The 24,944-nt window shown below is 37.8% G+C and overlaps 1 protein-coding gene across 5 annotated transcripts in view; it reads right to left on the bottom strand.

Annotated features, from left to right (window-relative positions):
* The window catches only part of RNLS (renalase, FAD dependent amine oxidase), a 307,477-nt gene that overhangs the window by 29,689 nt on the left and 252,844 nt on the right, over window positions 1-24,944 (bottom strand). For 2 of the 5 annotated variants that reach the window (XM_036829129.1, XM_036829131.1), the window contains exon 7: window positions 3,404-7,831. The exons of the other annotated variants lie outside the window; for them this stretch is intronic. In XM_036829129.1, the coding sequence (XP_036685024.1) occupies window positions 7,679-7,831 (153 nt within the window). In that variant the 3' untranslated portion in view covers window positions 3,404-7,678. Of the gene's footprint in view, window positions 1-3,403; window positions 7,832-24,944 lie in introns of those variants that run through there. 5 annotated transcript variants of the gene reach the window in all.

Raw genomic sequence — 24,944 nt, 5'->3', positions numbered from 1 at the left:
GTAGAAGTGGGTCCTATGCTAGATCTAACTCTTGTCACCTTTAAATCAATTCTAATAAAAAGAATACCAAGAAAATAAAAATGTGAGCCAAGAAACCCTGAAAACATGTTGTTGGGAGGTGATAAAGCAGAATGCAGAACATACTGCCACAGGAGCTATGCTGATTGTTTACACAGGGAACAGCATCATTGTCCTTCCCTCCCCACTCTGGCACATGTGTGCATCACAAACACACCAACTACACAGACAGGACCCACTTAAGTATTATATTTCTAGGATTCTTTCTCTTGGATTTTTTAGAATGTAGTGCTCATTTTCACTTAAGCTTTCCTTTTTTCAATCATTTAACCATTCAACAAAAATTTATTCAGTGTCTACTATGTGACCTACTCTGTGCTAGGTTTTGGGAATATATTTTAGACAAGTTAGACATGATTCTTGTCTTTATGGAACTTACATATTAATAAGTAAGACTTGAAAGCTTTTTCATTTTCATTTTTTTGTCTCTTGTCAGACTTCATAAACTGTTAGTTTTTCATTTCTTTTGCTACATCTTTTAATTATATAACACAGCTTCCTAATTGCTGCTGATGGTCTGAATGTTCTTGGATTATTCATTCAATATATGACAGGCACTGTTCTGGGTACTGAGGATTCCAAAGTGAAGAAAAAACGACAAAAAACTCTGTCCCCATAGAGCTTCCTACATTCTAAAGAAATCCTGATTCCAAGGCTTTTCAAGATTCATTCAACTTTAATATGCCATGTATACCAGAGGCACTTAAAAAAAAAAGAAAAAAGAAGAAGTGAACCAAGCATTCAGGAAAGACAGAAATGCAGAAGTTGATGCAAGAAAGGATTTCTAGTTAATAATGATTTAAATTGAAATTCAGTTAACCTCCCTCTCCAGGTAATTCAATTGTCTAGTTTTCAATAAATTTCAATATATATGACTCCAGCTTTTCATAAAAAACACAAAAGACTCATCAGGCTTCTTTAGTCTGGTGCTTTTCTTTGCTCAAATTTTTGGCTTCATAGGCAGAAATCTTTAAACACTAGGCAAAATGATAAGTGAAGTACAAGTGTTTATTAGGCAGTTTCAAATGGTAGAGCAGCTCTCCCATATTCTCTCTCCCTCCAAAAAGGACTTCCCAAATAGTGGGAGGCAGCATAAAGTAGGGACTTTCTGAGATCACCTATTGACTGAATAGAGACCAAACAGGGAGAATGTAGGTACTGTTGTAATTATCTCCTCTATTGAGGATAAGGTTGGTACATTTTTCTTCTATGGGATAATTCTGTATCAGCAATGTTTCACTTTGGTACTTGATGCAATTAAAATAAGAAATGTTCATTAGTTGAATCCATTCATTCATTGGATCAACAGATGTTTACTGAGTACCTCCTATGTGCCCAGCCCCCTGCTTCTGTGGATCTTGCAGTTTTGGTGGCAAGTAGATATTGAACCAGTTAGTACAATACACATGTGATTGGTATCACAAGAGTGGGGAGACTAGATTGGCTGAGGAAAAACAGGATCCTGTGCAAGGTATGTTAAGGAGCATTGCAATAAACCATAAAGCATTTATTCATTCATTCACTCAAGGGTCAGTAAGAATTTCTGAGGAAAAATGACTCTAACTAAGGCCAAACTTACAGTGGCACTTCAATACAGTCCCCAATGAGTTTAATGAGTAATGAACTGGCTTCCTAGCGAGATCTAAAGCTACCTAGAGATGCAGTGATGGTTATGAGAGGGAATGATTTTCCTAAGTCATATTTCTCTAACAATAATAGTAATAATAACAGCTCACGTTTGTTATTTTCTATGTGCAGAGTACAATGCTAAGCACTTTACATAGTATATTCCATAGCACTCAGAATAACCCTAAGGCAGGTAAAATTAGTATCCCCACTTTATAGATGAAGCTCCTGAGGCTCAGAGACATAAGAAACTGGTCCAGGATTACACATCTAGAAAGTGGTAAGTTCAGGACGTCATAGAACTTACCAGGAGTTGGGCTTTTTAAAATGAAGGCCAGGGACAGGAAATGAATCTGCATACTTAGCCAAACATGTCAAGAACGTAAAATAACTCACTCCCAGTTTTCACAGTATTTCAGAGATTAAGTAAATAATCTTCAGCAGAATCCAATCCAAGCGTGCAATTCTTTGCATTCAGCACACATACTTGCTGAGGATAAGACACCGTTCATTGCAGAGAATGCTTCTATTTTGCTTCATCCCTACTCCTGGTAATGACCTATCCTGGTTTCTTTTCAAGGACCGCTTTAGAGCAAACCCCCCTTTTCCCCAAGCGTCTACTTACCAACTTCGACAGGAAAAAAGAAAGTGGCCCACAGCTGGCTTCAGGTAGCCCCTGCTGTTCTGTTTCAAGAAGGTTTTTTTTTTTTTTTTTAATTAATTAATTAATTTTTTATGGCTGTGTTGGGTCTTCGTTTCTGTGCAAGGTCTTTCTCTAGTTGTGGCAAGCGGGGGCCACTCTTCATCGCGGTGCGCGGGTCTCTCACTATCGCGGCCTCTCTTGTTGCGGAGCACAGGCTCCAGACGCGCAGGCTCAGTAGTTGTGGCTCACGGGCCCAGCTGCTCCGCGGCATGTGGGATCTTCCCAGACCAGGGTTCGAACCCGTGTCCCCTGCATTGGCAGGCAGATTCTCAACCACTGCGCCACCAGGGAAGCCCTTCATGAAGGTTTTGAAGAAACCTAGAGCTGTTACCGAGTTTCACCATCATTTAATCAATGGACAAACTCTCCTTACCATCAACTCTCCTACGTGTCCTACGCAAATGCAGAGGGAACTGGCCTTCGCAGGGGCCTCAGACGCACCAGGAGGATCTGCTTATACTTTCTTCCTCCCTTTTCTTCTTTCCCTTCATCATCATCACTACCATCATTGCTATCATTTATTACGCACTTACTGTGTGTCCAGTACTCTCTTAAGGTTTTATATATATTTAAGCCGCAGAACAATCCTATGAGGCAGCTACCACTAACTCATTTTTCAGTGATGAAGGAGGCTGTGAGGCTATTTAACTGCAAGGTCACACAATGAGGAGCAAAAGTCTGGGTTAAAACACAGATCTATTTAACTCCAGGGGGCGTGTTTTTAAGTGCAAAGCGGTACTGCTCCTCTTAAAGGATTTACAATGGGGCAGAGGATCACGGAACAATGGACCAGATGTGTGGATCTAAGATATGCCTATATTTACATAAAGCAATAGGATGGAGATTTAGATGTTATTAATCTGAGGTCCATAGACCCCCGGGTGTTTAAAAATAGATTTTGGAGGGTTTGTAACCCCCTAAAACAGGAGTCAGCAAATTTTTTCTTAAAAGACTAGATAGGAACTATTTTAGGCTTTGTAGGCTATACGGTCTCTGTTGCAAACACCCCTCCCTACTGTTGTAGTGCAAAAACAGCCACAGATGATACACAAACAAGTGGGCAAGGCTATGTTCCAATAAAACTTTATTTACAAAAACAGGCAGCTAGCCAGCAGGCTCTATGTGCATTGTTATTTTTGTTGCTGTTATTAGGAGAAAATCTTATAGCTTTCCATAGCTTCTCTAGTAGGTTCAAAATCCAAGATGGCTAAGAACTGGCCTAAATGGTCTCCAAGTTGCTCTAAATTTAGACATTCCAGGATTCCATGATTCTGCATGCCTTTTCAATTAACACACTCTTTAGAAATTCTTTTTCCTTAGCAGGTTCATTTGATGGGTTCTGCTGTGAACTCTTAAGTGGACCATAATTACTGTCTGTTGAGAAGGAAACACAGGACAGAATACCATTTCAACCCTCACTGGCTTACCTGGCCAGATGATACTGGCTGAAACACAAGGACATTCCAGACTGGATTATAGCAGCTCAGTCCTGAACCAGCTAGTCTGAGGTTTGCAAAGGCTTTTTCCTTTTCCCAGACACTACATTCTGTGTTTCACTGAGCCTTCTCCACAGAAAGTACTCACTTATCCTGACCACTCTGATACACAGTTTGGATTCCTAGAGTCAGCCAGGTCTGCCCAGCTATGGTGTGGAGGAGAGGGATGCTGTCGGAAGTGTTTTCTTGATGGATCTCTGCTTCTGTTTGGAGACCCTCTCTCTTCCAAGGAAACATGGTTCTTTCTCTTAGGATTCCCAGTTTCATGAGATACAGCATCTTACTTACTATCTGCGATTCCACCAACATGTACCTTTACCATGCCTCCCACTCTATGGGACTTGTCTCCCCCTAACTAGCATCTTTAGGTGGAGATGGCTAATTATATTCCATTGTGTCCACCACAGAGCCTGATACCATGATTTGCATATATATTTTAGGTTATTAGCACTGAGATCCCTGAAAGCTACAGATAGTTTTGAATTCTTGCATTACTTTTGAAAAATCAAAATAATGATTGTCCTATCAACTTGAATAAAATGCAGCATTGACTGCTTTAAATTTTAGAGAAAAGAGATTATATTAAAGCAAAAAATTACAAATGCTATGAGTCATAATGTGATTGCATTTATATTCCAGATTTCTGAGAAGGGACACAGGGTAAGAAGTGGGAGGGAAAAATAAGAGGGGAGAAAGAAATGGTAGAAACTAATAGAGGAGAGAATGAAACAAAGGGAATGGAGAGACAAAGAGGAATACAGAAGGAAACGCTGAATGCAGAGGAAGCCTGTTTGCTAACCAACTACTGCTGGGTTGAAATTCAGTGTCATTAGGATACAGCCATTTTTCACAGCAAGTGCCCCCCAAAGAAGGAAATAAACCAGCAAATGAAAATAACAGGAATATAAATCACTTAGCCAGTACTTACGGAGACTTCATTCTATATTAGACTCCTGTATACATCACATCAGGATTAGTGTTAGCTCTCTGAAATGAAACATCAATAAGAGAACCACATGGTGCTGACTGCACCTCCAACTAATATTTCAGTTCAGCTTTAATTATCATGTTCATCTGGCACCGGCATGGTGCCACGTAAATGGAAATGGGTCATGGGAGGCCTGGGTTCTTGTCCTGCATTTGATGATGTGACCTTGGTTGGCCAATCTCTGTGCCTCAGTTTCCTCATTTGTCAAATGTGAATAAGAATTCTCTGCTCTGTTTATTTCACAAGATGTTAGGAGGATGGAAATATATATATATATATGTATAAAATGCCAGATAAATGTAAAATTGACCTTGTTCTTTTTACTTAACAAGGCAGTAAGTAGGCGGAGGGGTGGTGACGGTGGCATTTTGCATAGAAGACTTGGTGACGTGTCTTTGTTTCCCTCAGTAATATCTGGTCTGGGATTATTACTGCTTTCTCGATGTTTTTAGGCATACTTTTCCCCTTCAGAAATGCCAAAGGTGAAACATACTATTCGACTGCTATAATTTGTCACCCTCGCTGCCTGAGCAAGATGTGTATAGACAGTTTAGTAATTAAGCTTTTCAACCCTGCATCATAAAGTTTTATTCCAGCAAAGTCTATATTTATCAGCTAACAAGTATTAAATCACCCCACTGCTCAAGCCGTTTCTCACTTGAATATGCTCCTTTCAAAACAGAGCAGATTTCCTTGGCTGGTTTAATAAAAGTTCTTGTTTGGAAGTACTGTGGTGCTGTGTGGTCCTGTGGAGCTGACATACATACACCTTGGTAACTCTGCCAAAAGGTGCTGACCCCTATTTCTCAGGGGACTTAGCTGCCTTTGCCCTGGGTCATTTAGGGCATCCTGGCCATCTGAGGCTTGATGGCTTCTAGCACAAGATAGTCCCATATCCATTTCAATTTCTCAAGAGGAAGAGGTAAATGAAAATAGAAAAACAAACTTTTGAAACATTTTCTTTCCTTATTTGAGCATCAGGGAATTGGTCTGTTTCTATCAGAGATGGATCTAAATGTAAAATGAATTTTCAAAATGATTAAATTAGCAAAGTAACAATGATCTACATACTAAGCAGGGTTGAGTGCATTCTCGTATTGCCAGAGTCTTTTTTAAGCAGATGCACAATTATTAGGGAAACACACTTCGAATGAATAGATATTAAAAGTCGTCAGTAATGGCTTAGAATAATTTCTGTAGGTAACCCACTCCACCTTTAGAAATCATTTTCTCTCTCTTCTTGGGAGTAGATACACTCATGAAACGAATATAACGTTGCTTGTAAATCTTCAGTATGCTTTCACTCAAATGGCTCCAGAATTATATTAGTTAAAAACAAAATAGTTACTTAACATATTTGAATGTATTATTTTACCATATTTTAAGGGTATAACCAGAATAAAGACAAATGTTAATCAAATATAGGCCAAAAAGATGAAAGAAATCTCAATATTTTTATCATATCATACCGGAGATCACAGTAATTTCCCTTCTGCTTTCTATGCTTTCAAAAATAAGTGATATTAACCACATGTAGGCATTTCAGTTTTCCCTGAATTGGTTGCTAATAGGAGATGTATAATGACATTCCATAGAATCACAAAACCCACTCTGTAGTTACATAAACAAATTCTGCCCATGCCTGTGTGTGTGTATGTATGATAGTGGGCACGCAAGTGTGAGATTTTAAATATTACCAAGCTAAGGAGTCTTTTGTTGAACTTTTCTCAGTTTGAGAGGTTGCAACAATTTCTTTCCTTTCAAAATGGCAAAATGGAGCTCACCATTTCGCTTTCCAAATTAGCAACAGGTAGCTTGTTTGGAAGGCTGGGGATCAATTTCTCTCCAGCCAGCAAGTCATGGGGTTGTCACTGAAGCATGTGGGTGATATGCTGAACCGCTAAGTTGGCAAATATTGAACTGTTTTAAGTGCATCTATTTTCTGGTTCAGTAAATTTTTTTGTATTAAATTCATTAAACTTGACAAGAGTCTAAATGCCACAGCACATACCGCAGAGGACATAAAAGTAACAGCGCTAGCCACAGGAGATAGCAAAAGGTAAAGATCAATATAATTTCTCTCAGTTTCTCCTTAATTTTTATCTTTCCTATTAAGACTGGATTTTTTTTTTAAGGTTAAAAAGTAATGTGTGACTTGGAAAGTCAAGTTGAATCTGGTTATTTTCTGAAAATTTGAAGAGACATTTCTTTGTCAGTCAAGTTGCCCTCCAAACAGCGTTCTTAGAGATGATGACATATGTGACCTACAATTCAGGATCATTTAATAACTTGGAAGAGAAATGAGAAACAAAAATTACACTCTGTTATCCACAGTTTGGAGGAATCTTGTAGTTTGGCAATTTGTAAAAATACTGAATCAAGGACATACTTGAAGATTTATAATGAGGCCTTGATAATGATTATTCTTCACTTGGGATTGAAATTTTCAAAAGAATAATAAAGGTTTCTGAACATGAACTGTTACTTTGATTTGACATAATTTTGGGGGAGAGTCATTTGTTTTTCTTAAGCACTACTTTGCCTCCAACAAGGAGTAGACATGGCAATTCAGAAAAGTGGAGAAAAGTATAAAGTACAAGGAATTTCATTCTAGCATGAGTTGTAACTATTGAAATTATAAAATTGATTTTATACTCCATATGAAAAATAACAATCAGTAAAGAACAATTTTCCGGTAATTTCTCTCAACAAAATAGAAAACAAAATAATCAATGACAGAAAATTGTGAAAACCCCAAAGTACATGTAAAAAATAAGAATACAGGTACTAAATATAATTCTTTAAAGCTTCCAGAACACATAAGGCAGAAGTAACGCAGCCATCAAAGTTGGACTGAGTAAATCCATCCCCTCCACACACAAGAAAAGGTTTGAGATGAAGAGTCATTTGACCAGGAGAGTTGGCAGCAGCATTTGTAACCTGAAAATGTTAAAAAAATAATTGAAATTGACATTCTGTGCTCTGTTGTGCTGTCACGTCAATGTCCACCTGGGGAACGTTTCTCTACCTGGAGAAATCAAGGTGTTTCACAACGAGCAACGGAAAGCTAAGCCAAGGCCCCTTGGCTAAGTTAAGGATTAAGTGCAAACAATATACATTCACAGCTTGACTAGCAAGGCTACATCACAATTTATAAAGTGCCAGATTAGTGCTAATTGTCATTCAGCTTGAAATTTTTCACCATGGGGAGGGAAAAAAAAGTAAGGACCTCTTCCTTCCTCTACGAATGAAAACATTTTCCTAAACCAATCAGTCACAAGGGCAAGGACTACTTTTCCTTTATTCCCACTAATTAGAACACCATATCCTTTTATTGTCAATTATGTACTGACTTTCAATCTTGATAAAGAAGATAGCCTGAAAACGTAGACTATTTCCAACTAGTTCCATAAACTGCTCCTCTGTGCAAATGTAACCATATCTGGTCTCCCTGGAAGAGCTGAAGAATTGCATGATTCTCGCCCAAGTGTTTACATTGAAATTTTTAAATGTTTACTTTTTCAGTTATTTGATAAGATAACCAGAAGTGTATTGAACTTCAAAATTAATAGGTCATGATCTGCTAAATTAGTTGAAAGTACAGTTAATCTTTTCATTAGGGAGAATAAAATTCATGAAATCATTCACCTATTATTGAGAACCTGCTATGTGCCAGACAAGGTGGATTCAAAAGAGATTTAAAGGGTCATGTCCTTAAGGAGTTTCCAGTTCAGCATGACTGCTGGCATATAAGTGTCTAAGGCCTAAGACAGAGTGAAAGGCAAGGTGCTATGAGAACACATGGGAGGAGGCCAGCACACCTGACAGAGGACAGAGAAAGCTTCAAAGGGGCATGACTGGTCACTTCATGTGAGTTCTGATGGACACCTAGAAGTTTGCCAGGGGAGGAAACAGGTAAAGGGCTTTCCAAAGAGAAGGAGCAGCCTGTGTAAACGTCACAGTCTATGGGTACTGTTTAGGAATCTGTGGGGCAGGTCACAGTGTCTGTGTGTGTGTGTGTGTGTGTGTGTGTGTGTGTGTGTGTGTGTGTGTGTGTGTGTGTGGGGGGAGAGGGTTGACAGGAGGAAGGGACATACCGAGAGGCAAAATAAGAGGAATATTGTGTTTCAGATTTTAAAAACACAAAATTTATAAATAAAGTCTATTAAGAATTTAGAATTTACTATATATGCACCAAAAGTAGGGAGAATCAGCTGAAGTCTGGGACTTATTTTATTTTGTAGAACCAGGTTTATAATATTTGAAATGATGAAAAAGGTATAGAGGTTATTTCCTGGAAAAATTATTCTCTAAATTGGAATGTATGTTGCTAACAAGCATTCACAGAAAGTGGAATGAGCTGGAGATGAATGTATTTATCTTGGACACTGGTGCTTTGGCTACTGAAGCACCAAAAACTCCCTAAAAAACCAAATTACACAAAGCTATCATAAAGGCAATCTCACTTGGGACTACTTTCCCGCACAACTTCAGGGGGCGCCATTCACATAGACTACAACGTGGCAGTTCTGGTCTCTCTTATACAGTGTTTTCATGAAGAGTAATAGAATAAGGCCCATGAGGATTTGCTTGTTTAAAAATCACACCAAAAAATCAAGAAATGTAATAAATGCTATTTGGATTATGGAGCTGATTTAGGTTTTTGATAGGCTGAGTTAGTATATGCTTTTATAATTTTTTAAAACCAGAAAAACTTTGCATAGATATTTTTATTTATATGCCATATTTTGCTTTAAAAAAAGAGGTGGTACAATTATTTCCTTCTTGAATCACTTAAGATATGGATCTTTAAAGACCTGTATCAGATACAAATGTAAAATGTTAAAAGTATCCCCTCACTTTTCTGGAGGTCACTTGATAGCAATATCATCTATCATAGACACTGCAGATAATCTTTTAAGAAAATTAGGTCATAGTTTTAATTTATTATGTTGAATCATAATTTCTTTTTTTCCCCAGCTTTACTGAAGTATAATTGACAAATAAAAATTGTATATATTTAAGATGTACAACTTGATGTTGTATTATATGTATACATTGAAAAATAATCACCATAATCAAGGTAATTAATAAGATCTGCTCTCTTAGGAATTTCAAGTGTATAATACAGTATAATTAACTATAGTCATGTTGCTGTACATTAGATTGCTAGAACTGATTCATCATATATAACTGAAACTTTGTACCCTTTGACCAACATCTCCTTATTTTCCCCTCCCACCAGCCCCTGGCGATCACCATTCTACTCTCTGCTTCTATGCATTTGACTATTTTAGATTCCACATGTGAGATCGTGCACTATTTGTCTTTCCATAGCCGATAAACTTGAAATGGGTAGAAAAGATCTTTGAGTGGCTAAAATAGATAGCACATAGTACAGACACTGAAGCACAGACTTGGGTGTTCAATGGGAGCTTTTTAATCTCCTGCTTTAGATGGAATTTAAACAAGTTGGATGACTTGATTTGTCGGTGAAACACTAAGGGAGAAAGAAAACTGCTGGGCTCCTATATATTAGCGATTTTAGAACATGACAATTCGTAGTCTGAAAGCAAGGGATGCTGTAGAAATACTCGAAAACCAGACAGGGCTGGGAAAAAGCCTGGCAGTCTGGGGTCACTTAGTGGAGGGCAAATAGCTTTCTGGCTCTTAATAGTCCCCAAGGGTACCAGCTATTAGTTTTCCTGCAATCATTAATGCTCATGATGAAGGCCCCAATATTCCAGAATCAACTCTAATATGCATAAAGTATTAATTGTTGGCATTTCTCGAATGTTCACTGCATACCAAATGCGTTACACGCACACCCCACTTAATTCACACAGCAACCTATGAGGTAGTTACTACTATTCTCATTTTATAGCTGAGAAAGCTGAGCCTCAGAAAGACTGTTACTTTCCCAAGGACAGAAAGCTCGGAGGTGAAGAAACATTCAAACAAAGCAGAACTCCTGAACTCGCCCCTCCAACCCCTTCAGAAATGTTTCCATAAAGACTTAATTTAAGTAAAATGAAACAAAAATGTTTAATAGTCATCTGGAAAATTCACATAAATGGGATAACTCATTCATACATATTCATATATATATATACCTATATGTGTGTCTATCTATGTTTAATTTATACACACACATATATAAATCTCCATCTGTAGTAAAGTTTTGATACATTCCAGCTGACATCCCTGTATGGATAAACCACGGTACTATTAAACATTAGACAAGTGTTAAGCAGGAGGTAGCTTAAGGGAAAAAGTTCTGCCTAGGGGTGAGGTGGTACTTTATGGGTGCTGTGTAATTTCATTTGATGAGGTGGTAAGTGCCAGATGCCAGATCACATGGCTGGAAAACTGGGCCACTGATTAGCCAGTCTGCAGTTGGGATGAAATCAATCTTGCTGCATTTAGGTGGATTTGCCCATTTTACAATTACCCGATGAGGAAAATATGAAAACATGAAGGGTGTGCTGGCAACCTCCTTCACCCATGTGAAGTAGAGAGCCCTGCAGTGGAGGAGCACGTAATTGTCAAAGCCACAATCTCTCACAGTAATGCAGCCTTTGGCTATGCTTCCAGCCACAGTGAGGAACCACAGCTCAATGACTGTGTTTAAGAGAGATGTCAGGGCTGAAACAACTCCTTGGAAATCCAGGATGCTTGGGCTCACATGTGTGCCAAGGCGGGTAAGAAAGAACTCAAACTGCAGAAGCTGATACTGCGGGTCGCTAATATAATGGTTCTATATACTTAGGTGATGACTGGACTGGACATACAAATTCAAAGCAGAAAAAGCAGTTTTATAGCTAAGTGATTTAAACCCATGTGTGTCTTGTGACTCCTCTCCACCTGTAGAATAAAATGCAAACTCCTCAGCCCCCCATGGAAGGCCCTTCATAACCCAATCTTACCTCCATCCAAGCCTCCCCTCTTGCTGCTTCTCTCACTTTTGCCATGTGTCCTATCTACATTCAAACGAAGGTTCTTCAAGCACATCCTTCTTTGTTGTGCTTCTGTGACTTTGAACAAGTCATTCTGCTTAGTGATGTTGTATTGTTCCCTCTCTTTTCTGCCAAGTAATTTGCTTATCCTTTAAGAACTAGCACAAATGTCACCTGCTCAGAGGTCTTCTTGCTCTGCCAGGGAGGGTAAGTGCCTTTTCAGCATGTTATTTATATCTATTATGTTACTTGCTATTTTGCACTGTAATTATGTCCATGCCTGTCTCCCTTCCTAGACTGCATGCTCTGAAAAGTGAGGGCTGTGATGCACTAATCTTTGTACCCAAGGCTGAAAATGGTGCCTAGCCCACATGAAGTGTGCAATGTTTACTGAGTTTAAAAAAAGACAGAATATCGTACACATAGTTGATCAAATGGTGTTCATAGGGAACCAGCTACACAAAAAGTGTTGTTCAGTGGCTCCCACAGAGCTGGCAGAAGCTCAAATGGAAGAGCTATTGTATTTAGAAGGCTCTCAGTAATGATAAATGTCTCTGCGAACTGCTGTATGTGAGTGTCTCCTATGTCATGTATTAAATTAAACTACATAAATTTGCTGATTCTGCAGGTCAGAAATGGTAAAATACTGTCAACTTTTATATGATTTAACCTAGTAGTTTCTTTTTAGAATGATTATTAATTGTGAAAAGTCACACAAAAATAGTCTCTTGGGGGTGAGAATGAAATTAAAGATGAAAAGAGAGAAGGAGGCAGACAAGTAGGCTAAATGGGTATTTCCACAAAATTATAGTTGATGGTTAGCAAAAAAATTCAGTGACACACATGACAACGTACCTTCTTTCTTCCAAACCTATGTTGACAGCTAAAGCTTGTCCTTGGACTGTCAGAAGTCTACCCATAGAACAATCTCATTGATTTGGCCTACACGGTGGCTCTATTTTAGGGTGACCAGTTCTAGTTGGCCGTTCAGCCCATTTGTTGACTTTCTGAAATATGGCACTAGGTGATATTCAAGTGAGCTAGGCAAGAATTAAGGTCTCATAAGCTTTAATCCTAGCTGTGCAACTAACTTGAGAGAACTTAGACAACCTATGAACAATCAGGTGCTTGCTGCAGCTTGTTATGGATGTAGATTATACTGCATTTCACTGAATCTAAGGCACCATCAATATTTTAAGCACCAATGAGAAATTTTTTTAAATGGTGTCAGCATGACACAAAGCTTTATTTTATACTTACTAGAGAAGTTCTTTTAGAATTATCTACATGTAGATCTTTTGCAAACATAAAAAGGAAATAAAAGAGGAATAAGTTGGTTAGCTTTTCCAGAATCTTCACATTCAGAGTTTGACTTCTGTGAAGCACTCTTTCACTAAGGGTGTCAATGTCCATGCTCTTCCCCATATAATCTGTCCTCTGTGCAGCCTTGAGTGCTGGCCATGCACCATTTCTTACAAGAGTGCTCCACGGAATTGTCCTTTCTGGGGTTTTCCTCCAAGACGCTGATACCTGTTCTTCAAGTTCTGATTGTGCACTTTCTCTCCAGTGGTAAAGAAAGGTTTTTAGGTAGCAACCAAGGCTCATATTCTTTTCTCAAATGGTCCTTAAATTATTTGTTACTTTAAATATCAAGGGGTTGCGGTGGTGGTCCCACTGTTAGACCACTAAAAATAACCAAATTCACATGTGTGAACACTACATCTTGACTGTCTCCTGGTGCATACCGATTTGATGGCACCTTACAATTGATAAAATATGGCAAATATTAAACAGGGTAAGAGAAGAAGTACTTGTTATGCACTTACTAACTTACTAGTTAGTAAATGCATAACTAGGACAAAGATACTGAGCGGCAGAATCCTTTAAGCAGGGCCTTTTCAGGCAAGCAGCATCTCAGTGTCAGGATTTCTAAGGTCTTCAGCATTGCTGGTTTAAACCCTCCATTTTCTCAATTCACCCAAATGAGCAGCCTCAGGTGAAACTGACAGAGATGGACTGGTTATCACAGAATCGATTTGTTCATTTACAAAAGTAAATGTACCGATTCCAGAACCGAATCTTGTCGTCTGCCCAGACCATTCATCTTAGTAGGCAAATTTCCTCAACTGTAACATAGATTATAGGGGTGACACATGTGCGGTATCTCCTGAAAGACATCACTAATCAATTGTGGCATTCTTCTCCACTGAGCCCAGAAGTGGCCTCAGCATCCTTCTCACTTCATCGCTTCAGGCAGCCACTACCAGTCAATTGGAGTTGGCACTTGAGAGGAATCCTATATACCAATCCTGGATTAGAAGATTGCAGAGCAAACACGTAATTAGAAATAAGAGAATTAAATATTCTTTACTGTTTTTTCCCCTTCTTTTCTCGTTAAGCCAGGAGAGTCTGATGCATTGCCTTTGTCCAAAGCAGAGATATTTCAATGACAAGAATTAGAATCACATCAGGAGCCATTTCCTCTAATGATGCTGGAAGCTCAATTCCAATTCCTTCTAATAACCTTCTAGTAACCTCCTTCTAGACCACTGCCCTTCCAAGGGTCACATCGGGTCTTTGACTGCTGGGTGAAAATGAAATACATATATTTTGGCTACAACCATAGTTCTATAAAACTGTGCGTTACAAGTATCAGGGCTTGTAGGAAGATAGAGTTGGTGCAGGTAATTCAAAACCTAAATTGAAAGCACTAACAAAAACAATAAAGAAAAGTGACTAGCAAGATTAATAACATTTTCCCAGCCTCTGAATCTAGGGACATCTTTGCAGCCTAAACTCTGGGGCTTATGCTTCCTCCTTTGAGATGTAATAGGTCCTGAGCGGAAGCTGCTTCTAAAAGAGACCAATTTGACCAAAATTAAAAATACCCAGGATATAGCCTTCTTCATCAGTCCATCATTTTACCAAAGGGGAAATGTCTTTGTGGTTTTTTCATCGGCACTTACGCTTTTGCTGAAGAGTGTAACATGGTGGAAAACCCCGTGGTTCTTGAGGCCTCCGTAGCAGCCACTATGGCACTAAAGGAAGAGACCTCTGGAGATTTTCAGTTTTTTTCTTAAGATTTTCATATTTGCTGAAGCAAATATTTGTTTGCTTGTGAGAAAACGTAAACATGTACAAAACCAATATGATTCCCCTGTGGTACTACTGCCCTCCTATTTCTCAACTGCATTTGAAAGAATTCACATTAAAACAACGCTCTGGTGTTATAAAAGACTGTAGGTAATTTTATTGTTTGCATATGTTGCTCTACATTCTTCAGGGTCACTTTATTTAAACTTGGGTATGCCTGAGTCTTGACGGCAGATGGAGATGTCTAAACCATCACTTGTGCTTTTGATACACACACTACATCTTTTTAATCGGTTTTTAATCAATTCCAACGTCAGAGGGTGACTTTCCTTAAACTGTCCCTGGATTTCAAGGAAATCTTATTGTCTCCTAGTTGCACACTAACTTGATTGGGGTAAGCTCTGAGTAATAATATCTTTGTGTTGGCATTTCCCCTGTCCATTGTGTTTGTGAGGTACTGACCACACTGGCAATATGAATAGCTAGGAGGCCTGAGATGGTATGGAGCTGATTCATACGTTTCCTCACTTCCTCTACTCTGCTGCCAGTGTAAACCTGAACCCATGCCATAGTACATAAACAGCAGAAATTGAATATTTGGTTAACTTATTCTTTTATAGCCCCTATGCAAAGCTCAAAGGTAGTGGTTCCTAAAAGTCAATCTATGGCAAGAAGAGAAAAAATAAGGATTATGAACTTTTTCATAGAGCAAAATGTATTCTATTTATGCATTGTTATGAGGTGATATCTTTACTACATATTTTTGGGTGGGTTATTCTTTGCATTAAATTCTTGTAGCTATGCTTTACTTTTTAAATTCTTAATTGCAGAATAAAAAGATAGCAATATGATATTGGTTCCCAAAATATTTCGAGGGATTTTACTAGTCCATGAAGTAAACACGCTTGGAACCACTGCTCTGGGGCGAGGTGCTTGATGTGGCTCAGAGCAGAGTCTCTGTCAGCCTGAGGAATGTTGCCCATAAAAGAGGGGTTGGGGAGCAGCAAAGGTCGGCTTTGCAAAACTATCAGTAATCTCAAGCAACACTGGACAACCTAAGTTTGGACTTGGTGAGTGGATGAGTAATTTTAAAAAATGGAATAAAATCTTGTGTAAAACTTATTTCCCAGAAACTCGCACAACCTCCCTTTTATACAAATATTAATCTAGATAGACCTAGAATCTGGGGTAAAACATTTTGTTTGTTTTCCTGAAGCGAAATTTTCAGGTAGTAATCATAAAAGGTGTGGAGAAAAATAGGAATGGGGGAAAAAGACTTGATCAAATGTGGAATACATACCTACCTCCAAATTGCAAGTACCTAGAAGGTAAATGTGGTTTGTATTGATTCTCTGTTTACAACTCTCCCCATTCTTACCGTATTCCCAAGGTATTGATTATAAGCATCTATATATGCCTGTTTACAAAAACAGGGAGAAATGTAAATAAATGAAGGAGAGACCATAACTTATGCTGATGTCAATGGAAATGTTTGTTTACATATTTATAGATGGGGAACTAGTCCAGGCACTCTGAGAAAGTGCAGTGTTGTGTCAATAGTGAAGAATACTACTGACCCCTAAGTAAGTTTCTGTGATACAGGAAAAGGAGATCTGAGAAATGAAAGTCGAATACAGATTTTTTTTAACAGTACAAAATGTTTTTCTATTGGCCAAATTAAAAATGTAATGTGTCTATCCCTTTCTCTTATTTTTTATTTTTTAAATTTTTATTTATTTATTTATTTATTTATGGCCGAGTTGGGTCTTCATTTCTGTGCAAGGGCTTTCTCTATTTGGGGCAAGGGGGGCCACTCTTCATCGCGGTGCGCGGGCCTCTCACTATCGCGGCCTCTCTTGCTGCAGAGCACAGGCTCCAGACGCGCAGGCTCAGTAGTTGTGGCTCACGGGCCCAGTCGTTCCGCAGCATGTGGGATCTTCCCAGACCAGGGCTCGAACCCATGTCCCTTGCATTGGCAGGCTGATTCTCAACCACTGTGCCATCAGGGAAGCCCCTCTCTTATTTTTTTTAAGGTCCCTCTGGAGTTTGATGAAAAGGCAATAAGATGTTGTTGATTCCTCTACATTTAACTCACCAAATTACAATTTGCTAAGAGATATTTGATGTTTAAAAGCCTTTTGAGTCCTCAGAAATAGAAAGCTATGGCAACTGTGTTTTATTCTTTCTTGTATTTCCAGCATCTCCATTTACATCTCCATTGTACATGGTTGGTATCGAATAAATGTTTGCTCAAAGGATGTATGTACACGGGCCACCAAAAAACTAATTCAAACTTTTGAAAGCTTTAAATTCTCAGTGCTCAAGTGGTCTTTAAATGTGGTGGAATTTTTTTCTCTATGCAAATAACTTCCCTTGGTTTCTCTGTCTCTGAATTTTTCTTTTTCCTTCGGTGTCATCACACCTCACCATTCTAACTCCTTTCTTGAGCAACTTCATTGTCCAGGAAACAACTATTCTGGTGTCCATAATCCTTGCGCTGACACTTGCGTCATCACTCCTGGAAAGCTGAATTCTCTATCTCTAGCTCACATTTTGTGGAGTCCAGGCAAAGGCACTAGGAATATTTGAATCAGTCTGAATTTCAAATAGGTAGTAAAGATGGTTTCATATCCAGATAATTCACCCTCATCTCATAAAATGCCATTGTATAAAGAACACCTTGAAAGGGGTATAAAATAGAACTGGATGAACATGTACGTGTGAATGCCTATGTGTGTGTATAAAGGGATATACAGATGTCTGCCTTTGTTTCAAAAGATGGAGACCATAGTGACACAGCCTACGCTATTTCCATAGATTACAGCTAAACTGCACTGCGCCTGCACAGACATAAAGTCTAAATAATCCTTTAAATAACTTTTTCCCTCGGAGATGGTAAATACATTCTTGAAAGCTACAGGTGTGACAAAGGATAAAAAACACAATTTTTCTGGATGACCTAGCCAATTTATGTCTAACTTTTTTATCTTTTAAAAATTCTTTCTTAGAAGAGTCAACTCTCCATGTGCAGATTTTTTGTGGCACAGCCAGAAATCACAGACATATGGAATATATTTGTTACATTCTTAAGAAAAGTGTTGATAAGGATTATTTCTTAACCATATACCGCATATTATTGAAGATAAGTGATACTCAGAACTGGGATAATAATGATACATTCAGGGTGCTGATGATACCGTTTGATCTATTTTTTGGTATATTTCCTTAAAAAATATTGTACCTCTTTTGGCCACTCGTGCTTGAGGCTCTCAATCCTATATCATGTTATAGTACTTAATATTCAGAAAGAGCTTTATCAACACATGGTTGATTTCCTGCAGAGATGGTACATTTTAAATTGGTTCTTATGTGTTATGTGCATCATCTTATCTTGCCTCTGTTCTACTCATCTCTCCAGTGTTCTATTATATTTAACGGTGATTTCATAAACCTGTTTCTTTGTTGTGCTTTAGGGAAAGGTTTGCTTGTATTTTGGGCTTCTGGCTACAGAGCTCTGTATCTGGTACACAGAGAGCTGCTGTAAAATTACTATTGGTTGCAGTACCCTAGGTGTGAAGAAAGTGATGTGGTTTGGTCAATTCTCAGTGTAGCTTTTCTCTTTATTGGTATTTGTCTATTCTATTTTAATAAAACATTGGGTAGATGCAGGCAGAAAAGTGCCACAAATCAATTCTATGATCCATGTAGCAGCTTTAGTGGGCTCGAACTGCAAAGGACATACTTTGCTGAAATTGTATATTCAATTGGTGATGTCTACACTGAATTCTTTTAGACCTATTCTGTCTTTTAAAGTCCTGAAAACACTGGAGCAGTCTATTTTGATGAGGACTTATTCAGAACAAGCACACAATAAAGAATGAGATACTGTTTTCTCTATAGTACTGTGGCAGTCATAATGGACAAAACAACAGTCGTACTACATTTCCCTTTAAAGTTTTTAATTTAATAGAAAGTCGCTCTGTCCTTCAGCAAGTTTTAGTATATTCATTCATTAACTCTTCAAATATTTGTTGTGTTCCTAGTAGCTGCCGAGCCCTATATAAGGTGTGAGGGTACAAAAACCAGTTCCTACTTACAAGGTGATTTAACAGACTTGAATCCTTTTGTTTTCATCTAAATATAAATGTTGCATCACAATCTCTCAAACGATCCAATTGCTTGGGCTCCAAGGATGTAGAGGGCCAAAAATGCTTTTGATTTTGAGTCGAGAGAAAAACTTAAAATCATCTTTCCTACTCAGCTAAGCCTAATCACTACTTCTCCCCCACTTAAGTTAATAGCTGCTTAATTTCCCACTAATTCAATCCTTCTTCATCCCTTCTCGCATTCCCTTTCCCTTCTTCTTGACAACCCAGAAGCATGGCCATTATTTCTTTCTGGTTCTCATTCATGTTGAACAGACCCAATAGCTTTTTGTTTGGGTTCTGCAATTATGGCAAAAAGATTGCAGCCATTTTGATCTTCAGGTCTAGAAACAACCTTCTTTCTACTTTTAATACTGTGAAAATAAAAGGGTCAATGCTTGTGCTCCTCAGACAATAGTGGAGGTTAAAAAAACAAGTGGTTTTTAAAGTCAGATTAATTGAGGTATAATTTACATACAGTAAAATTCACTCTTTTTTATGTGCACTGTTCTGTAAATTTTGACAATGTACACAGCTGTGTAACTACCACTATAAAACAATATAGAGAATGTTCTCATCAGCTTCCCCCAAATTCCCTTGTGCCTCTTTTTTTAGTTAACCCCATTCACCCAATCACAGCCCCTGGCGTGAGTGTTTTGTCCCTACAGTTCTGCCGATTCCAGAAAGTCATACAAATAGAATAATACAGTAGGTAGCCTATGAGTCTGGATTCTTTCACTTAGATAATGCTTCTGAGATTTACTCATGTTATTGCAAATATTATCAGTTTGTTCCATTTTATTACAGTGTAGTTTTGCATTTATGGATGTGCAACAGTTTTGGACCATTACCAGGTCATTAATATTGAGATATTTCTAGTTTTTGGCTATTATTAATAAAGCTGCTACAAACATTCACATATAGTTTTGATGTGGATATATGACTTCATTTCTCTTGGGTAAATTCCTAAGAGTGGGTTGCTGGGTCCATTTGGTAAGTGTATATTTAACTTTGTAAGACACTGTGAAACTCTCTTCCTAAGGGGCCATGCCATGCTGCACTCCCACGGTGATATGTGAGAATTCCAGTTGCTCCACATCCCCGCCAGCATTTGGGGATGAATTTTTGATTTGAGCCATTCTAGTAGGTGTGCCATGGTATCTCATTGTCATTTTAATTTGCATTTCCCCAAGGACCAATGATGTTCAGCATATTTTTGTGTGCTTGCTTGCCATCCACATCTCTTCTCCTTTTTTTTGTGGGTGGTAAAATACACGTAACATGAAATTTATCATTAGTAGTCACTGGCAAACATTTATCTATTTTCTGTCTCTATGAATGTGCTTATTCTGGATATTTCACATAAATGGAATCATTCAAGATGAGGCCTTTGTGTCTGGTTTCTTTCACTTAGCATAACATTTTCAAGGTTCACCCATTCTGTAGCATGTACCAACTTCATTGCTTTTTATGGCTGAATGATATTCCATCTTATGGGTATACCACAGTTTATTTATCCATTCATCAGTTGGATTGTTTCTACCTTTGTCTATTGTGAATCATGCTGTTATGAACATTTGTGTATACAGTTTTATGTGAACACGTTTTCATTTCTTCTGGGTTTATACCGAGGATTGGAATAGATTGATCATACTGCAATTCTATGTTTATTTTATTGAGGAACTGCCAAACTGTTTTCCACAGTGGCTAAACCATTTTATATTCCCACCAGCAAGGTAATTGGAGCATTCCAATTCCTCTATATCCTTACCAGCACTTATTTTTCGGTTTTTAAAGAAATTATTGCCATCTTAGTGGTTGTGAAATGGTATCTCATTTGGTTTTAGTTTGCGTTTCCTTAATGACTAATGATGTGGGCATCTTTTCATGTGCTTGTTGACCATTTGTATCTTCTTTGGAGAAATGTCTATTCAAGTCTTTCAAGTCTTTTGCACAGTTTTAAATTGAACAGTTTGGCTTTTTGCTATTGATTTATAAGCGTTCTTAATATATTCTGAATAGTAGACCCATATCAGACAAGTGATTCACAAATATTTTCTCCTGTTCTAGGGTTGTTTTTTTCACTTCCTTGCTAATCCTTCTGTGCACACAAGGTTTGCATTTTGATGAAGTCCAAATTACCTACTTTTTTTTCTTGTTACTTATGCTTTTGGTTTTATATTTAAGAAACCACTGCTGAATACAAGGTCATAAAGATTTACCGCCTATGTTTTCTTCTAGGAGTTTTATGATTTTAGTTCACATATTTATGCTTTCAATCCATTTTAGGTGAATTTTTGCATGTGGTGTAAGGTAAGGGTCCAACTTCATTCTTTTGTATATGGATATCCTGTTGTTCCAGCACTACATGTTGAAGAGACTATTCTTTTTCCATTGAATGTTTTGGGGAACCTTGTCAGAAATCAACTCACCACAGGTATGGGTTTATTTCTGGGCTCTTGATTCTATTCCAAGATCTAGATCTATATGTCTATTCTTATGTCATTACCACACTGTTTTGATTATGGTAGCTTTGCAGAAAGTTTGGAAATCAGAAAGTGTAAGTCCTCCAACTTTATTCTTTTTCAAGATTGTTTTGGCTATTTGGGGTCCCTTGCAACTCCATGTGAATTTTTGGATTAGCTTTTCCATTTCTGCAAAAGCCATTGGGATTTTGATAGACACTGTAATAAATCTGTAGGTCACTTTGGATAATATTGTCATCATAAAAATATTGAGTCTTGCAAACTATGAACATGAGATATCTTTTATTTATTTATTTAAGTCTTCTTTAGTTTCTTTCACCAATGTTTTGTGGTTTCATTGTAGAACTCTTACACTTCCATGGTTTAATTCACACCTATCCTTTGTGAAGTGCTCTTTCAAATCTTTTGCCCAGTTTTAAATAATTGGGCCATTTGTTTTCTTATTACTGATTTGTGAGTGTTCTTTATATATTCTGGATACCAGTCTTTTATCAGATATATGTTTTTGCAAACATTTTCTCCAAGTCTGTGGCTTGTCTTTTCATTTTCTTAACACTGCCTTTCAAAGACATTTTTAAAATTTTGATCAAGCCCAATTTATCCTTTTATGGTTTGTGATTTCTGCATGCTATCTAAGAAATGTTTGCCAAACCAAAGATTGTAAAGATTTTCTCCCATGTTTTCATCTAGAAGTTTTATAGTTTAAGGTATTATATTTAGGTCTATGATCCATTTTTAGTTAATTTTTGTATACAGTGTGAAACTTGGACTTTTGAATGTAAAACTGACATATTCAGTTTCTATTTTGCTGCTCACTCATTGCATCATGTTAGGCAAAACAGTCAACTTGAACCTCAGTTTCCTCATTTAAACAAAGATGCTTCCTGATCTGTCAGAACTGTTGTGAGGATCAAATGAAAACAAGTATAAAAGTACTTTCTAAAATCAGAGTATAAACGTTAATTATTATTTCTAACTGATAGCAGCCAACAGAATGATGGTAGAAGAATGTGTCATAATTGGAGGAAAGCCAGATCTCAATTACCAGCAGTAGAATGAGTGTTTAAAAGCACTAGATTTTAAATAGACCTGTGTTTGAATTCCATTTTTGCCACTTCCTAGTGGAAGAACCTCACACAAGGCACTGAGCTCTCAACTCCCCAACTTTCTGACCTGTGCAATGGGGAAGGAGTATAAACCTTCACAGGGTAGAGATGAAGCGAGTTACATACAGAGCCTAGTGAGCTACACAGAGTAGGGGATCATAAATGGCATTTTTGAGAGGAGAGAAGAGAATGATTATGCATATACACTCTCTAATAAAATGATGATGTAGATTGTCATGGTTTATATGAATGCTATAACAGATGATGGCAAGATCAAGATGAAAAGTAAGAATGTATCTTGCACTCTCCTGCCTCTGGGAAAGTGTACACAATGTTAGAACATCATTCCATCATCATTCCCTTTGCCCCTCTGACTTAATCTTGTAGGATTTAGCTCAAATGACATGTTCTTGTAGGAAGCTATTATTACCACTTTCTCTCAAATCTGTCTCTCTGTGCACACAGTACATTGTGTATCCCTTTCTTAGAACAAACTGTACCATATCATGATTATCTGCTTATTGGTCAGCCTTGTTGATTATATGGGAAGGTCCTTGAATGAAGGGAGCTGTCTTTGAGTCTTTAGAATCCAGTATAATGTCTGGCACATAGTAGGAACTCAATAAATGTATGTTAAATGAAAAGATGAATATATATTATTAATTTCTAATGTCGGTATAAATAGCGTTTGTTAACTGAACTTTTTAGTTCAGCTTGTTAGTTTTAGAGCATAATACTGATGTCTACTCTAAACACACCAAGTGGACTTCCCTTTATGGGAAAGGGCCTATTTCTTTTAGGTTGTCCACACCCATATAATAACATCCATCATCCAGTTTTCAGTAGTAATACTGGGTGCAGATGAATATATTTTGCATTTGTACAGGAAAAATGACAGACTCCTTTTTAAAGTTTTCTGTAAAGTAATGCTGTTCAAAATAGCTTTTTTGAAAAAGTGTGATGCTGACTACGTGGCAGGCAAGTTCCTGTCATGAGTACTTGAAAAAAAATGATTTAATTAAATTCATATGTGTTAAAACGTTTAATAGCTCATATAATATGGAATTTTATGAAAAGGGGAAATATCTGCCCATATAAACTTCAATTAAACTGTGACTGAACATCCCTAATTCAATGATCAGAATTTCTCAGCTGATGATCTCATGCATATGTAGCTACCTCAGAATAAACTGAAGCAACTGGCTAGTTCTGTGCCAGTGAGAAAGAAGTGAGAGATTACTCAAAGGAATGCTCAGGACTGACACCTGTTAGATTTCCTGCTCTCAGTAGATTGGGTCATGCCATAGTCCATCAGTCCCAAAGGGCCTGTTTTGGCTCTCCATAGGTTACCATAAACTTACGGCACATAGGCAAGAGTGCTCTTGTGGCCATTATTTCATGCTAGGAAATTTTGACTCATGTCATAAATTGTGTTAAATTACCAGACAAGATAGTTTTGGAATGAATGGCAAGAAGCTGAAAAATCTATAAGCTGAAAAAAACTGACAAGAGTTCCTTGTCCTTGTGTCCACAGGGATACACCACTTTTATTTCATCTTGTCTGATGTTAACGGTCCCTATGGTATGACTTAGTGTCACAGCCCCTGGCATTGAGTCAGTCCTTCTGAAGTATCCTTGTCCAGAACTATCTGTGTATGTGAAACAAAGAGAAAAGACAGAGACTCTGAAAAGAGAAGAGAGTAAGAAAAAATAAAAAGTAGGACAGCATGTGGGCATGAAGAGAGGTACCAGAAAAGAGAGCAAGAGACACACAGAGCTCATCTACTAAGAAATAACCATGGAATCACTTTCACCCACCTCCTCTCCTCCTCCTCCTCTTACTACCTCTATTTAATAATATTAATTGAGAACTTGCTTTGTGCTAGTTTTGTATTAAATGTTTTCTACTGTGTTCTCCCCTTTTATTCTGACCACAACCCTATGAGGGAGGTTCAGTTGTACCACTTACAGATAGGGCCCTGAGGCTTAGAGTTACAGTCTAGCTTCTCAAAGGCACAGGGAAAGCTGAGGTTTGAACCAAAGTCTGTCTGACTCCAAAGTCCAAGATCATAATTACACCACGTTATCAAAAATCCAGGAATTACAAGGCACAAATATGGGAGAAAAGTCTTAGTGGCAGAATGACCAAGAGAGCATGATTTTATCCTAGAAATAAATTACAAAACAAAACATCTAATGTATTTAACTGATAAACACAACTGATTATTGTCTTTCAAAGCACTTATCCTAGAAGGTCTTATGGTTAA

The sequence above is a fragment of the Balaenoptera musculus genome, chromosome 16 (assembly GCF_009873245.2).
Source record: "Balaenoptera musculus isolate JJ_BM4_2016_0621 chromosome 16, mBalMus1.pri.v3, whole genome shotgun sequence".
NCBI classification, from domain to species: domain Eukaryota; kingdom Metazoa; phylum Chordata; class Mammalia; order Artiodactyla; family Balaenopteridae; genus Balaenoptera; species Balaenoptera musculus.
Note: the sequence above shows the minus strand (reverse complement) of the source record. Positions and strands in the feature narration are given on the sequence as shown.